Source organism: Dipodomys merriami, unplaced genomic scaffold, assembly GCF_024711535.1.
Source record: "Dipodomys merriami isolate MVZ:Mamm:240054 unplaced genomic scaffold, mDipMer1.0.p SCAF_48, whole genome shotgun sequence".
Classification (NCBI taxonomy): domain Eukaryota; kingdom Metazoa; phylum Chordata; class Mammalia; order Rodentia; family Heteromyidae; genus Dipodomys; species Dipodomys merriami.
Window position 1 is genome coordinate 1271894 of NW_027206046.1, and position 16463 is coordinate 1288356.

At 43.0% G+C, this 16463-nt stretch overlaps 2 protein-coding genes and 4 non-coding genes across 8 annotated transcripts in view; 5 read left to right on the forward strand and 1 right to left on the reverse strand.

The window, feature by feature from the left end:
- Window positions 1-10861, reverse strand: part of Zwilch (zwilch kinetochore protein) — a 41630-nt gene extending 30769 nt beyond the window's left edge. The window contains exons 1-3 of one of the 3 annotated variants that reach the window (XM_069995077.1): window positions 10569-10861; window positions 5600-5651; window positions 3630-3725 (exon numbers count right to left, since the gene is read on the reverse strand). In XM_069995077.1, coding sequence (XP_069851178.1) covers window positions 3630-3725; window positions 5600-5651; window positions 10569-10621 — 201 coding nt within the window. In that variant the 5' untranslated portion in view covers window positions 10622-10861. Of the gene's footprint in view, window positions 1-3629; window positions 3726-5599; window positions 5652-10279; window positions 10300-10568 lie in introns of those variants that run through there. The other 2 variants (XM_069995079.1, XM_069995078.1) reach the window with 2 other exon arrangements.
- Window positions 10862-11128: 267 nt separating this feature from the next.
- On the forward strand, window positions 11129-15684 carry Rpl4 (ribosomal protein L4). The gene is made up of 10 exons (XM_069995082.1): window positions 11129-11188; window positions 12069-12240; window positions 12443-12549; window positions 13211-13349; window positions 13774-13898; window positions 14221-14350; window positions 14595-14751; window positions 14954-15037; window positions 15141-15261; window positions 15354-15684. The coding sequence occupies exons 1-10, from the start codon at window positions 11186-11188 to the stop codon at window positions 15591-15593; spliced, it is 1278 nt and encodes a 425-aa protein (XP_069851183.1). The 5' UTR covers window positions 11129-11185; the 3' UTR covers window positions 15594-15684.
- On the forward strand, window positions 12293-12364 carry LOC138809061 (small nucleolar RNA SNORD18). Its single transcript, XR_011366687.1, has one exon. It is a non-coding gene; the product is annotated as a small nucleolar RNA SNORD18 (small nucleolar RNA).
- On the forward strand, window positions 12748-12846 carry LOC138809062 (small nucleolar RNA SNORD16). Its single transcript, XR_011366688.1, has one exon. It is a non-coding gene; the product is annotated as a small nucleolar RNA SNORD16 (small nucleolar RNA).
- On the forward strand, window positions 13618-13688 carry LOC138809059 (small nucleolar RNA SNORD18). Its single transcript, XR_011366685.1, has one exon. It is a non-coding gene; the product is annotated as a small nucleolar RNA SNORD18 (small nucleolar RNA).
- On the forward strand, window positions 14407-14476 carry LOC138809060 (small nucleolar RNA SNORD18). Its single transcript, XR_011366686.1, has one exon. It is a non-coding gene; the product is annotated as a small nucleolar RNA SNORD18 (small nucleolar RNA).
- Window positions 15685-16463: the final 779 nt, after the last annotated feature.

Here is a 16463-nt window from a genome sequence, read left to right on the forward strand (position 1 = left end):
CCTTCTTCCCTTCTTTCTTTCTCTTTCTTTCTTTCTTTCCTTCTTTCCTTCCTTCCTTCCTTCCTTCCTTCCTCTCTCTCTCTCTCTCTCTCTCTCTCTCTCTCTCTCTCTCTCTCTCTCTCTCTCTCTCTCTCTTTCTTTCTTTCTTTCTTTCTTTCTTTCTTTCTTTCTTTGTCCTGGGGCTTGAACTCAGGGCCTAGGCTGTCCCTGAGCCTCTCTGTGCTCAAGGTTAGCACTCTACCACTTGAGCCACAGCACCACTTCCAGCTTTTTCTGTTTATGTGGTGCTGAGAAATAGAACCCAGGGCCTCATGCATGCAAGGCAAGCACTCTACCACTGAATCACCTTCCCAACCCAGTTGCTACTTATAAAGGAAGCATTTGGGACCATTAGAAATCCAAACTACAAAACAATGAGCTAAAGGTAAAAATACCAAGGGAAACCCATGGAGAATCTCAGCTTTTGATGGACTTTTCATTTCTCTTTAGAAGACTTGTTTCTGGGACACACCTTAACACCTTAGGATCACAGTTCCCCAAATCGTGCCCCTCCCCTTTTGAGACAAGATCTCACTGTGAAGCACAGGCTGGCTTTGAACTTGAGATCCTCTTGCCTTAGCCTCCCCAAGTGTTGGAATTTCAGGTGTGCACCACCATGTCTAGCCATGACCCTCACTTCTGACATCCAGTCTTATTAGTACCACCTCTCAATGGTGTTACAAGGTTCTCATTATCTATGCCTTTACAAAACAGCAACACTAATTGTTACCACTAATTGTAACAATAATAAAAACTGCGAAAGGTCACTTTTTTTGAGGATTACTATGTATTAGGCATTGCTCTAAGTTACTTTTAATCTTCATAAAGCCTTAATACAGAAACAATTACCTATTTTATAAACAGAAAATTAGGGTTACCAAAGGCCAAATAACTGGCTTAGAATCACAAAGATAGCCACTAATTGGCAACGTTGACTTTTTTTTTTTTTTGTCAGTCGTGGGGCTTGAACTCTGGGCCTGGGCGCTGTCCCTCAGCTCTTCAGCTCAAGGCGAGCGCTCTACCACTTGAGCTACAGCGCCACTTCCGGGTTTCTGGTGGTTTATTGGAGATAGGAGTCTCACGGTCTCTCCTGCCCGGGCTGGCTTTGAACTGCGATCCTCAGATCTCAGCCTCCTGAGTAGCTAGGATTACAGGCGTGAGCCACGAGCGCCAGGCCAAAGTTGACATTTGGGCACTGAATGTACTCAAATAAAAACCTATTGGGCTGGGAATGTGGCTTAATGGAAGAGTGCTTGCCTAGCATGCAGGAAACCCTGGGTACGTCTCGTTGGTACCACATAAAAAGAAAAAGCTGGAAGTGATGCTATGGTTCAAGTGGTAGAATGCTAGCCTTCAACAAAAGAAGCTCAGGGTCAGAGTCCATCCTCTGATTTCAAGCCCCAGGACTGGCAAAAAACAAAACCCTATATACAAAAATTTATGAATGTGGGCTGGGAAGGTGGCTCAGTGGTACAGTGCTTGCCTTGCATGCATGAGGCCCTGGGTTCGATTCCTCAGCATCACATAAGCAAAAAGAAAAAAGCCGGAAGTGGCGCTGTGGCTCAAGTGGTAGAGTGCTAGCCTTGAGCTGAAGAGCTGAGGGACAGCGCCCAGGCCCAGAGTTCAGGACCCACGACCGGACCAAAAAAATATATATATATATTTATGAATGTATGGTGGCTCAATGGTAGAGTGCTTGCCTTGCATGTATGAGATCCTGAGTTCAATTTCTTAGCACCACATAAGCAGAAAAAGCCGGAAGTGGCGCTGTGGCTCAAGTGGTAGAATGATAGCCTTGAGCTGAAGAGCTGAGGGACAGCCACGAGGAGCAGAGTTCAAGACCCACGACCGACAAAAAAACAAGCAAGCAAACAAAAAGAATGTGTGCTAGGGGAAGGGAGGTGAAGGGTAAACAAAGGAGGAGGCTGCAATGCTTGGTAAGAAATGTATGCATTATCCTGCCCATGTAATTGTAGCCCCTCTGTACAGTATGTTCTCAAATAAAATAAAATTAAAAAAAAAAAAAAAAAAGATATTATTTGACACACAAAAAAAAAAAAAGAATGTGTGCTAGTTCTACTCACAAGTGCCAAACATGTCTTTTGAGAAGTCACACTTAAAAGATTGCATGTTAAACTGGCGCCAGTCACTCGTATCTGTAATCCTAGCTAGTCACAAGGCTGTGATCTGAGGATCATGGTAGAAAAGCCCACAAGACTCTTATCTCCAATTAACCACCAAAACAGCTGAAAGTGGAGCTGTGGTTCAGGTAGTAGTGTGCCAACCTTGAGTACAACAAAAAATGCTCAAAGACAGTGCTCAGGCCCTGATTTCAAGCCCCAGGAATGGCACACGTGCACACACACATACACAGGTTATATATATATTGCTTGATCTCACAAGTGCCAAACATGTGTGTGCTTTTCAAGCACTCTTGAAAAGCACAAACTACAGTGAGGGAGAAGAGATCACGTACTGGCTGCCAGCAGTTAGGGGCAGAGGATTATAAAGGAGGAGCTGGAAGGCAGTATACATGAGACTTCAACTATGATTCTGAGATTCTATGAATAGCTGGGTGTAGGTGGCTCATGCCTGTAATTATAGCTACTCAGGAGGCTGAGATCTGAGGATCATGGTTCAAAGTCAGCCAGGGCAGAAAAGTCTGTGAGACTATTATCTCCAATAAACCACTCACAAAACTAGAAATGGCGCTGTGGCTCAAGTGATAAGAGTGCTAGTCTTGAGCTGAAGAGCTCAGGGACAGTGCCCAGGCCCAGAGTTCAAGCTCCACGACTGACCAAAAAAAAAAAAAAAGATTCTATGAATATATTAACATTCACAAGCTGGGTGCCACCCACTTATAATCCTAGCTACTCCTAGCTGAGATCTGAGGATCTCAGTTCAAAGCCAGCCCTTGAAGGAAAGTCTGTGAGACTCTTATCTCCAATTAACCACCAGAAAACTGAAAATGGTGCTGTGCCTCAAAGTGGTAGGATGGTAGCCATGAGCTTAAAAGCTCAGGGACAGTGCCCCGGCCCTAAGTTCAAGCTCCACGACTGACAAAACAAAACAAAACAAAAAAACAAAAACCAAAACAACAAAAAACAAAACTCACAGAACTAGGCAACAAAAAGACAAAAGTCAACTTAGCAATGATTCCACTTGGTTCTTTTTAAAAATGAATCTACTACAAAATTTAAAATTATATGAATGGCTGAATTGTATTTCTATTAGACAATCCATGTGTTTATTACTAAAATTAGTAAATCTGATAGAAAAATGCATATGTTTGAGATTATTCTCAAGGAACAAAACATAGCTATCAAGAATTAAGACTCATGGCTCATGTCTGTAATCTTAGCTACACAGGAGGCTGAGATCTGAGGATCATGGTTTGAAGGCAGCCTAGGAAGGAAAAGTCTATGAGACTATTATCTTCAACTAACAGTCAAAAAGCTAGAAGTGAAGATGGCATAGAAACTCAGGGATAGCACCCAGGCTGTAAGTTCAAGCCCCAGATCCAGCACACACACAAAAAAACTAAGTTAAAAAAAAACAAAACAAAACTACAAAGCCTAAGGACTCCTTACCGCTTTTTCCACAATGAATACTAGCTCATTTTCATTTAGAATGTTTTTCAGAGGATTTGCTTGACCTTTGCTGATCAACTGCACTTGGACATCACCCTGTTAAAAAGCAAATGTGAAGCAAGGTTAGATGTACACATGAATATACATTTATAGAATATTTAAACATATAAAGACCAGTTGTATAGAAGTGATTGGAAATGGGAATCTGAACAAGACATGTTTTTTTTTTGTTTTGTTTTGTTTTTCTTTTTCTTTTTGGCAGTCATGGGGCCTGAACTCAGAGCCTGAGTTCTTTGTCCCTGAGCTCTTTTACTCAAGGCTTACACTCTACTACTTTGAGCCACAGCTCTACTTCTAGTTTTTTGAGTGGCTAATTGCAGATAAGAGTCTCACAAGGACTTTCCTGCCCAGGCTGGCTATGGACTTCAATCATTAGATCTCAGCCTCCTACATAGCTAGGACTAACTACAGGAGTGAGCCACAGACACCCAGCTATGAATAAGACATGTTTTAAATAAGAGTTATTTATTTACTTCTTTGTTTCTTTCTCTTTTTTTTTGTGTGCTGGCCCTGGGGCTTGAACTCAGGGTCTGGGTACTGTCTCTGAGCTTCTTTACTCAGGGTTAGAGCTACAATTTTACTTTTGGTATTTGGGTAGTGACTTGGAAATAAGTTTCATGGACTTCTCTGCCTAGGCTGATTTCAAATGGCGATCCTCATATCTCAGCTTCCTGAGTTGCCAGGATTACAAGGGTGAGCCATGAGCACCTGGCTTCATTACTTTCTTTCTCTATTCTTCTCTCTCTTTCTTTCTCTTTTTTTTTTTAATTGTTTAATGGTGAAAATACTGTACAGAGGGGTTACAATTACATGGGCAAGATAATTAGTACATTTCTTATCAAGCATTGTAGCCTCCTCCTCTTTCTCTCTTTTTTTTTTGTCCATGTTATTTCTCGTTTTCAAAAAGGTTAACTCAGTCATGTCTCTAATCCTTGCTATTCAGGAGGCTGAGATCTGAGGATCAAGGTTCAAAGCCAGCCTCAGAAGAGAGGTTTAGGAGAGATTTATCTCTAATTAAACACCAAAAACCTGGAGCTGTGACTAAAGTTGTAGAGTGCCAGCCTTGAACAAAAAGCTAAGGAACATCACCCTGGCCCTAAGTTCAAGCCCCATCTACACACAAAAGAGAGCCTTTAAAACTTTTTTTTTTTTTTTAAATTACCCGTTAAGGGGTTGGGAATGTGACTTAGTGGTAGACTGCTTGCCTAGTATGCATGACTCCCTGGTTTCAATTCCTCAGTACCACATAAACAGAAAAAGCCAGAAGTGGCATTCTGACTCAAGTGATAGAGTGCTAGCTTTGAACAAAAGAAGCAAAAGGAACTCAGTGCCTAAGCCCAGAATTCAAGCCCCAGACTGGCAAAAAGAAAAAAAAGAAAAGAAAAGAACTACCACAAAACATCAATAAATCCCAAATACATTATATTAATTGGAAAAAAAAAAAGCCAAACTCCTTAGTGGTAGAGTGCTTGCCTGGCATGCGTGAAGCCCTGAGTTCCATTCCACAGTACCACATACACAGAAAAAGCCAGAAATGGTGTTGTGGCTCAAGTGGTAGAATGCTAGCCTTGAGCACAGAGAGGCTCAGGGACAGTGCCCTGAGTGCAATCCCAGGACTGGCAAAAAAAGAAAAGCCAAACTCAAAGAACTACATTTGCCATTTATATGATGTTCTGCAAAGAAAGCAAGCAGATCAGCATTTACCAGAGCCTACACAGTGTGAATGCTGATCAATAGAAGGCGTGAGAAAATGTTTACAGATGAAAGAACTATTCTATATCTTCATTAAGGGTTATTACATTGCTAAAAGGCAAAATTCATAGAGCTACACCCAAAAATGGTAACTTCAATGAGCCCCACAAACTTAGCATTAGTGAATTTTGTCTAACAACCAAACAAATGGCTCATACCTCATAGATAAATGGGTCTTTACAGATTCCTTTCTTTTCTTCATTAAATTCCCTGAAATGCAGAACCACATGTGAAGCATAGAGCTATATTATCTGTCCTACTATTTAAACTCAGAAGTTAGCCAGCATTTCATGTCTGCATGTCAAAGTAAAAAGCAAAGTACTGCCGAGTGTCGTAATCCTAGCTACTCAGGAGGCTGAGATCTGAGGATGGCAGTTCAAAGCCATCCCCGGGCAGAAAATTCCATAAGACTCTTATCTCCAATTAACCACCAGAAAACCGGAAGTGGCACTGTGGCTCAAGTGGTAGAGCACTTGCCTTGAGCTGAAGAGCTGAGGGACAGAGCCCAGGCCCAGAGTTCAAGCCCCAGGACCAACAACAACAAAAGAAAAGCAAGTTACTTTTGGCAGCGCTAAGGCATGGGGGACGGAAGAGAATTTAGGTTAAGAAGAAATGAGAGGGCTGGGAAGGTGGCTCAGTGGTAGAGTGCTGGCCTTGCATTCATGAGGCCCTAGGTTCGCTTCCTCAGCAGACCATAAGAAGAAAAAGCCAGAAGTGGCGCTGTGGCTCAAGTGGTAGTGATAGCCTTGAGCTGAAGAGCTGAGGGACAGGAAGATGATGACAAAGACGAAGAAATGAGAAAACAGATTTGTGATAGATACTGGACTATAGCCAACTGGTGGTCGTGGGGCTTGAACTCTGGGCCTGGGCGTTGTCCCTCAGCTCTTCAACTCAAGGCGAGCGCTCTACCACTTGAGCTACAGCGCCACTACATCACCAGTTAATATGAAAGTGCAATTTATTATATGATTTTGGAAAGTAAAAGTGATAAAGGGTCTCAATCCTTAAGATTGAGCATTTATCCTCTACTTTATTAACTATTACTGAAAAATAACAGTGATTATGTTGAATATTTCTACATGTTTGAGATATTTATTATATTACATAAAATATGTATAGCAATAATCTTTTTTTTGGGGGGGGGGTCCAGTTGTGGGGCCTGAACTCTGGGCCTGGGCGCTGTCCCTCAGCTCTTGAGCTCAAGGCTAGCACTCTACCACTTGAGCCACAGCGCCACTTCCGGCTTTTCTTCTTTTTGCTTATGTGGTGCTGGGGAATGGAACCCAGGGCCTCATGCATGCAAGGCAAGCACTCTACCACTGAGCCACCTTCCCAGCCCAGTAATAATCTTTTTTTTTTTTTTTCTTTTTGGGTCCGGTCGTGGGGCCTGAACTCTGGGCCTGGGCACTGTCCCTCAGCTCTTCAGCTCAAGGTTAGCGCTCTACCACTTGAGCCACAGCGCCACTTCCGGCTTTTCTTCTTTTTGCTTATGTGGTGCTGAGGAATCGAACCCAGGGCCTCAGGCATGCAAGGCAAGCACTCTACCACTGAGCCACCTTCCCAACCCCAGTAATAATCTTTTCAATTTACATTTTTATTGTTATTATACAGGTTATGTACAGAAGGGTTATGGTTACATAAATCAGGTAATGAGTACATTTCTTTTTGGATGTCACCCCTTGACTTTTTTTTTTTTTAACGAAATGTAAATCACAGCATACAATGGGGAATCACAGTTTGAGGCCATTGGGGCATAAAAAGTTCATGAGACACCATCTCAACCAATGGCTTGGGAACATGTGTGTCACCCCAAGCTACAGGAGAAACACAATGACTGAGTACAGTAAGTGATACGCAACTATCAGCCCAGCAACAAAGGAAATACAAGTAGTAAAATCCTAGTTCTGGCTAGCACAGGCATACAGCAAAACTAGCTCGAAAATAACCAACAATAAAAGGCTGGGTCAGTACCTCAAGTGGTAGAGAGCCTGCTCAGTAAGTATGGGGCCCAGTTCAAATCCCAGTACCACCCCCCACACACACACATACAAAGTAGAAACCTCTAAGGACATCATCCAATAATTATTGTTTGATTCAACAAAAATTTTAAGGTGGGCACAGATGGTTCATGCCTGTAATCTTAGCTACTCAGGAGACTGAGATCTAAGACTCAAGGTTCAAAACCAGACAAGCCAGGGAAGTCTGTAAGACTCTTTATCTCTAAGTAACCACCAAATAGTTGGAAGTAGAGCTATGGCTCAGGTGGTAGAGAGCTAGCCTTGAGTACAAAAAGCTCAGGAACAGCATCTAGGTCAAACCCCAATAGTGGAACAAAAAAAAAAAAAAAAGGAAGTTTTTACTAATGATCTCAAAGCATATAAACTATAAATTACTAGCATATTAAGATGCAATACTCAAATGCACACGTTTACTTGACATTGACAGAGAAAAATATCCTTACAATCACTCAAGAGAATTGTTTCAGGATACCATGTATATAGCTCTTTCATATCATCTATAACCTACTGAACAGGAAAACAGGACTGTGATTCTTTCATCTTTACCAGAATGTGCAAGACTGTAAGTTGTCTTTTGCCTTTAATTCAGGGATGTTGACAGATCATTTTATTACATTTTATTATATATGTACTTATACACCAGGCACTCTTGCTTGGTGTTGGTATATCAAATAACACTGTTAAGGTAATGAGCATTCTTCCTGAACTCTGAGCATTCTTTTTTTTTTTTTTTTTGTGCCCGGTCGTGGGGCCTGAACTCTGGGCCTGGGCGCTGTCCCTCAGCTCTTCAGCTCAAGGCTAGCACTCTACCACTTGAGCCACAGCGCCACTTCCAGCTTTTTTTCTTTTTGCTTACGTGGTACTGAGGAATTGAATCAAGGGCCTCATGTGTGCAAGGCAGACACTGTACCACTGAGCCACTTTCCCAGCCCAAGGTAATGAGCATTCTGACAGAGATGAGCTGTTGTAGTGGTGATTTAGCTATTGATCTAGAATTTTATCCTGAAAGACCAGCAGAACTTAATAAAAGATCCTTAATGGGACAGATCTTGCTATTAGTAATATGAAACTGAAGTAACTTAGAGTACAGGAAAATAACTTGAAGCATGTTGGAGAAGTGATAATGGCCAGCTTTAGAACAGTAAGGAAGAACAAGACTGAATTGGTGAGGGGGAGAAGTGGAGAACAAAAAGAAAAGGAAATTGAAGTCTTAAATATAGAACTCTCTATTTTTTGTGCCAGTATTGGACTTAAACTCACTGGGCTGGGAAGGTGGCTCAGTGGTAGATCGCTTGCCTTGCATGCCTTAGGCCCTGGGTTCGATTCCTCAGCACCACATAAGCAAAAAGAAAAAAGCCGGAAGTGGCACTGTGGCTCAAGTGGTAGAGCGCTAGCCTTGAGCTGAAGAGCTGAGGGACAGCGCCCAAGCCTAGAGTTCAGGCACCCATGACCGGACCCAAAAAATAAGTAAAATAAAAAAAATAATAAACTCACTATAGGCCTGTACACTGTCACTTAGCTTTTTCACTCAAGGCTAGCACTCTACCCTTGAGCCACACCTCTGCTTCTGACTTTCACTGGTAGGATTTTTCTACCCAGTTTGTTTTGAACCGAGATCCTCAGATCTTAGCTTCCTCAGTAGCTAGGATTACAAGCATAAGCCACTGGAATTCAGCTTCAAATTTAGAACTCTTAACTCAAAGACAGAATTCAGTAGTAAAATATCAATTTAGGAAGGAAAGAGTATGCCACTCTTGTGACTTTGAGATTCCATGTAAAACTTTTTCAGTAGGCAACTGGATACACAGACACTGAAGGATACAAGAGAAGTAAAAGAAACTTGGTGCTTACAGGTGGAGCCAAAGACTAATAACACTTACAAAATAGGTAAGTATTCACTTGTATCAATGGGGGGGCTAAAGAAAACATAAAACAATCATAGAATGCTATGTAGCAGTTAAAAACAACTAGATAGAGGTCTATAGGCTGCAAAGACATTGTTTCTTTAAAAAGAAAATGAAGAAAAAAGCGACAATGAAAAATTGAGGCATTTAGTTTGGCAGTGTTTTGTAATCCTATTCAGGAAGCTGAGACCTGAGGATCTCTGGTAGAAGAAAATTACCTGGGCAGGAAAAGTCCTTCAAACTCTTATTTCCAATTAACTACCAAAACACTATAAGTAGAGCTGTAGCTCAAGAGGAAGAGCATGTGAACAAAAATAGATAGACAAATGTATGTATGTATGTTATGTCAGGGACAGCACCCAGGCCCTGAGTTCAAGCCCTGGACTGGCACACTGGTGTACACACACACACACACACACACACACACACACACACACACACACACACACACACACACACACACACACACACACACACACACACACACACACACACACACACACACACACACACACACACACACACACGCCATTCAGAAAATAAAATGTATGTATGTATGTTATTTCAGGGACAGCACCCAGGCCCTGAGTTCAAGCCCTGGACTGGCACACTGGCACACACACACACACACACGCCATTCAGAAAATAACAGGCTTCCCATCAGTAGTGCTCCACCTGCGACGTCTCAACATTTAGTTTCTATCTTGAATCAGATAGGACAATTCTGCGAACCCACCAAATCAGAACCCCCTGGAGGTGGAGTCCAGCACTCTGGGATTTGACAGCTTTCAGGTGAGGCTGAAGCACGCTCAAACTTGAGAACCACTGAGCTCGATTTTTTTTACCTAGAATGCAGAACTTAACAGAATCTCTCCCCTCCCCTCATCCCCTTTAAACCCTCAGGCCCATTCATCACCATTACAAACGATGATCGTCAGCCAAAGACAAATGAATCCACAGGGGAAGCGCGCCTCCATCCTGAGGGCTGCCTCCGCTCCACGGGTGTGCGCGTCTGCGGGATGAACCACCTTTCACCTCTATGAAAATTTAGGGTGTTTCTGTTTTTCTGGATAGGCCTCAACCCGCACCCGAGCAGCGAGCCCGCCTCCAGCCTGGCCAAAAGACCTGGAGGGACGGGCTGCGGATGCCCACAGGGAAAAGCGCTATTCCAGGCCCCCGGGATCGACAGGAAGAGTGCGACTCACTGCAGAAGGCGGGTGTAAAAGTCCCGGGCTGCTCGGTTCCTCCCGGCCCACATGGCGACCCCGGCCTCCCTCCGGTCCGGAGCCGCCAAACCGAACTTGGCGCCAGAGCCGCCGCTGACCGAGGCCGCGACCCCGCCCCGCCGGAACTACTTTCACACCACGGTCCGGGTGTCCGCCCGTGTCTTTAAAAAGTCTTTGTCTTCATCACTTAAGTGTTATTTCCTAATCTGATCCCTCTTCCACTCCGCCCGTGAGAAACGAGCTAAAAGAAGAAATCCAGTGTGCTGTGAGTTAGACATGAATCAACTCGGCTCCTGAGGGTTGGCCACGCCCTCCTACGGATCAATCCGCCACAAGTAGTCCCTCTCTCTCTAAGCCTGATTATTAACTTTGGAAAGTAAATAACTAGATAGTCTCATACGCATACATAAACGGGACGCTTCTGGATTTTTTGGGTGTGGTGCATAGGTGTTTTGGGGTCTCCGTGTTGGTTCCGAGGCGGGGGCAGGGTATGGGGGGCGGGCTGAGGGTTACATATAGAGTGGGAGTGGTAAGCACTTCCTTTTCCTGTAGGAGCCGCCGGGTCGAGAGGAGCGTGGCCTTCTCCTCTCCCCGCCATGGTGAGTGGAGGTCTACCTTCGCTGGGCCTTTTCGCCCAGTCCCGGGGTTCGTAGGGAAGGGCAGAGACTTGACCTAAAAGCTGTAGGGACAGGAGTGGGGAGAAGATGAGGCCTGAAGGCGTCTGTGCCTGCTGGGCAGTCGGGGTGTGCGGCAGCCCGGCAGCCATTTTAGAGGCAACGTGTGAGTCCCGGCACCGGAAGCGCCCCGGGAGCGCGCGGCGCGGCTCTGAGGAATTGTAGGATCCTGCCTTGTCTGGGATCTTAGAGAACTTGGGTTCTTGCTAGGAATGGAACCCACAGGGCAGCCTGGACACGCAGCTAGAGGCGGGAGGCTGAAGGCCAGTCTTACTTGGGGCCTGTAGCTTCACGTGCTGCCCAGTAAGGTATATTTCCTTCATTTATGGTAAGGGTTTGATAAAGGGGAAAGAATGTTTGCATTGTTGTTGTTGAGTGTTTATCTTTATTCAACTTTGGATTTTAAATAAAAGTGCTTTCTGGTTGTTGTGTTTGCTTAGATTAGTTTTCCTGCTCTCTGTCTCCTAGTGTCTGACTCTTGTCAGCTAACTCGGTGTGACTTTATGATACATAGGATGACTTACTGCCTGGGCCTGGAAGACAGGAACAGAATAAGACGTAGTTACCCTTATGTGCAGTGATCAAAGTTGAATTGGACCAAAGGTAGTTAACATTGCATTACAGTAAGTAGTTATAGGGATTTTTAGGCATTCAGCTGATTAGAGTGACCTGAAGGAGATGAGAAGAATCATGGTAAGTCGAGCTTTAAGGGTGAGAACTTAAGGCAGACATCAAGGGACAGTCGAGTGTACTTGTATGGGAGATCAAATAAGTAATGTCTTTTTTTTTTTTTTTCCTCCTCAAGGCGTGCGCTCGTCCCCTGATATCAGTGTACTCCGAAAAGGGGGAGTCATCTGGCAAAAATGTCACTTTACCCGCTGTGTTCAAGGCTCCTATTCGACCAGATATTGTGAACTTTGTTCATACCAACTTGCGTAAAAACAACAGGCAGCCTTATGCTGTCAGTGAATTAGCAGGTATGGATTTGTTCGTATTTTCCCTATGGATTGGTACTGTTGAGCTTCATTACAGTAGTGATGAAATTCCACTCCATTGGTCCGTGTTTCTGAACCGCATGATTTTTTTGGATATTCTGACGCTGGTTGTTACCATGTGTAGTAAGTCATAGATTAGTGTAATTTAAGTAGCTAAAACGTATCTATTTCTTCCCAATTTTAGGTCATCAGACCAGTGCTGAGTCTTGGGGTACAGGCAGAGCTGTAGCTCGTATTCCCAGAGTTCGAGGTGGTGGGACCCACCGTTCTGGCCAGGGTGCCTTTGGAAATGTATCCTTTGTTTCACTATGAACATTGATCACCTTTCCATGGAACTTACCAGGCTGGATCTGCTTTATTCATATTAATGTATTTTGAGGCAAATTTAGATCCAAAGTGCACCTAGTAAACATTGCTGTAGACGAATGGGATTAAAACATTCTCTTTAGTCTCCTAGAGAAAAGGCTTCATTTTACATACATGTTTGCCTGCAATGATGTCGTAATTTGCGTCTTACTCTGTTCTTGGCGACAGTTGCCTGCTGTCAGTAAGCTGGTTCAGAAGGTTGACGAAAATTGTTACTGAGCAAGGCATAACTTTATTTTCCAAAATCTGAGAGAGAACCATTTTTATTATGACAGTACCAGACTTGACTGCCTCCCACACCTACTTGGCTTTTAGCTTTGAGGCCGTCACTACTACATGAGCCACAACTATACCACAGTGTACAGTGGTTTTGTTTTTTGCCACTCCTGAGGCTTGAACTTGGCCTGGACACTGTCCCTGCGCTGCTTTTGCTCAAGGCTTGAATTCTGCCATAACCACAGCGCCACTTCTAGCCTTTTCTGTTTACATGGTACTGAGGAATCTGACCCAGGGTTTCATGTGTGCTAGATAAGCACTCTACCACTAAGTCAAATTCCTTGCCTGTAGTTCTTAACTCAGTAAATAGATGTGTCGAGGAGGTCGCATGTTTGCACCAACCAAAACCTGGCGTCGTTGGCACCGTAGAGTGAACACAACCCAGAAGCGATATGCCATCTGTTCTGCGCTGGCCGCCTCAGCCTTACCAGCATTGGTCATGTCTAAAGGTTTGTAATAGTTATTTTTGCCAGTTTTGTGGCTTGAACTGTGGGCATGGGCTCTCTCCCTGACCTTTTGCTAAAGGCTTTTTGTGAGTAGTTTATTGGAGAATGGCATCTCACCCATTTTGCTGCCCAGGCTGGCTTTGAACCATGGGCCTTAGATGTCAGCCTCCCAAGTAGAGTGAGCCACCAGCACCTGGCTATAATATTTCTTATAGTGTTGGTACAAAACACTATTTTTTCTAAACCTTGTTCATAATTTCCTGCATACTGGCCAAAATGATGAGATTCCACTAATTGGTCCGTGTTTCTGAAACACATGATATTTGTGGAAATTCTGATCTTGGCAGATTTCTAGCCATTTTGCTTTGGTAGAATGTATGTATAAAGATTTTAGCAGAATAACTAGTGTTGGATTGGCTTTTGTCAGGTCATCGAATTGAGGAAGTACCTGAACTTCCTTTGGTGGTCGAAGATAAAGTTGAGGGTTACAAGAAGACCAAGGAAGCTGTTTTGCTTCTTAAGAAACTGAAAGCCTGGAATGACATCAAGAAGGTAGGTTTAATATGCACATTTGCAATGTCCTTGATAAGTACAGTATACATTGTAACCATCAAGAGATGTTTAAAGTATTTTGCATTGGTTACAAGTCCCTCATAAGATCCTTAATTGCTCATGTATCCAAGATAAAATGAGGCAATTGAATATAATCTACAATACATTGCTAGATTATACTGTGTGGGTGGTATGTAAATAGTTATTGTCTCATTTAGGGAATGACAAAGGCATGTCATTAAGAATATGCATAAAGTTGAAATGTGTTAACTGCCAATTTGTTGAAGAGACTTTGCAGTTCCTAAAACTGTTCACTTTGTAGGTCTATGCCTCTCAGCGAATGAGAGCTGGCAAGGGCAAAATGAGAAACCGCAGGCGTATCCAGCGCAAGGGCCCCTGCATCATCTATAATGAAGACAATGGAATCATAAAGGCCTTCAGAAACATCCCTGGTAATCCTTGTAGTATATTTTGATTACCACCTATTCCATGCTAGCTTGCTCAGCTTTCACTATGATGAGATTCCACTTCATGGTCCGTGTTTCTGAAATACATGATTTTGTGGAAGTTCTGATTCCTGGCTAACTGCTTCATATAGTAGTAAGATGATTCTGAGATCTTTAGTATAACATGATAAACTAGAAATTTCTATTGTGTTGAAATACAGGGCTCCTAATTCTTCTTTCTGTTTAAAAGGAATTACTTTGCTTAATGTCAGCAAACTGAACATTTTAAAACTTGCTCCTGGTGGTCATGTGGGACGTTTCTGCATTTGGACTGAAAGTGCTTTCCGGAAGTTGGATGAATTGTATGGCACTTGGCGTAAAGCTGCCTCCCTCAAGAGTAACTATAAGTGAGTTTCATTTGTTCACTAAAAAGAATAACTTCATTCTCTTATTTGCAAAACAACACACTTAAGTGTAGATCCTTGTTTATTAGAAATGATAATGTGATAGAAATTGAGTTCCAGAGAATTAGCTGGTCAAAGACTATAAACACTTGACACTTAACTTTCATGAGAATTTAGGCAACTGTTCTCAATCTTTTTCATTCAGCCTTCCTATGCACAAGATGTTGAATACAGACCTCAGCAGAATTTTGAAAAGCCCGGAGATCCAAAGAGCCCTTAGAGCACCACGGTAAAGTTGATGTTGATTTACATAATTCTCACAGTTGAAACTTTGTTCTTTAAGCATATATATAATGTACATAAAATGTTGATAAACTTGTCTGATTTTATAGCAAGAAGATTATTCGCAGAGTCCTGAAGAAGAACCCACTGAAAAACCTGAGAATCATGTTGAAACTGAACCCATACGCAAAGACCATGCGCCGAAACACCATTCTTCGCCAGGCAAGAAATGTAAGTGATACATTGCTTCTACTGATATAGCAAGGCTAGTTTGTGTTTTAGTTTTTAAAGATTCTTAAACTTTTCTGGCTAATCTGTTGCAGCACAAAATCCGAGTGAAGAAAGCAGCAGCTTTGGCAGCCAAATTAGATGAGAAGGCCGCTGCGGAAAAGAGGGCTGGAGAGAAGAAGCCCGCGGTGAGTAAGAAAGGAAAGAAGGCTGTTGATGTTAAAAAACAGAAGCAGCCTGTGGGGAAAAAGGCAGCTGCTACCAAGAAACCAGCTGAAAAGAAACCAACTACTGAAAAGAAAGCTACCACAGAAGAAAAGAAGCCTGCTGCATAAACGATTACAATCTGTTTCATTATATAAAGGTCATGATATGGGACAGCTTAGTTGAATAAAGACCAGATCAAAGATGCAGTGAGAAACATCATTTGGGTGTGTTGTGAATTTTCCTTAAAATTTAATGCCTCTTCCTAATTCTAGTCTTTAATTTCCCCCTATATTACAGTTTGGTGTTAAATGGAGCATGGATTTATGCTGTACTGGTTTTTATTACTACATTTTATTTTATTTTTTGTTGCTGCCAGTCCTGGGAATTGAATTTTCAGGGCCTAGGAGCTGTCCCTGAGTTTATTTTGCTCAGCATACAAATACCACTTGAGACACATTGCTTCTGTTGATGTGGTAACAGGTATGGAACCCAGGGTTGTTTTTTTGTTTGTTTTTTTGTTGTTTTTGTGGGGCCTGAACTCGGCCTGGGCACTGTCCCTCAGCTCTTCAGCTCAAGGCTAGCGCTCTACCACTTAAGCCATTTCTGGCTTTTTTTTTCTGTTTATGTGGTGCTGAGGAATCAAACCCAGGGCCTCAGGGAGCGCTCTACCACTGAACCACCTACCCAGCCCCAACCCAGGGTTTTGTGCATGCTAGACAAGCACTCTACCACTAAGCCACATTCCCATCCCTATAGTTAAACTATGAAATCCATCAGGCACGTTTTTTTGTGTGTGCCTCCCCCTCCCTCAAAGGAAGTGAGGGGGCCTCACAAGATAGCATTTTGGAGTTGCCTACAAATCAGCTTTGCCTGCTGGATACATGGACTATTCACTTCTCCCTATCAATTAGCTTTCCTTGGCTAGATGGTGTTTCCAGAGCCAACTTGGTACAAAACTATGTTCCCAGTGTAGTTAAGCCACATTTACTTTTTTTTAA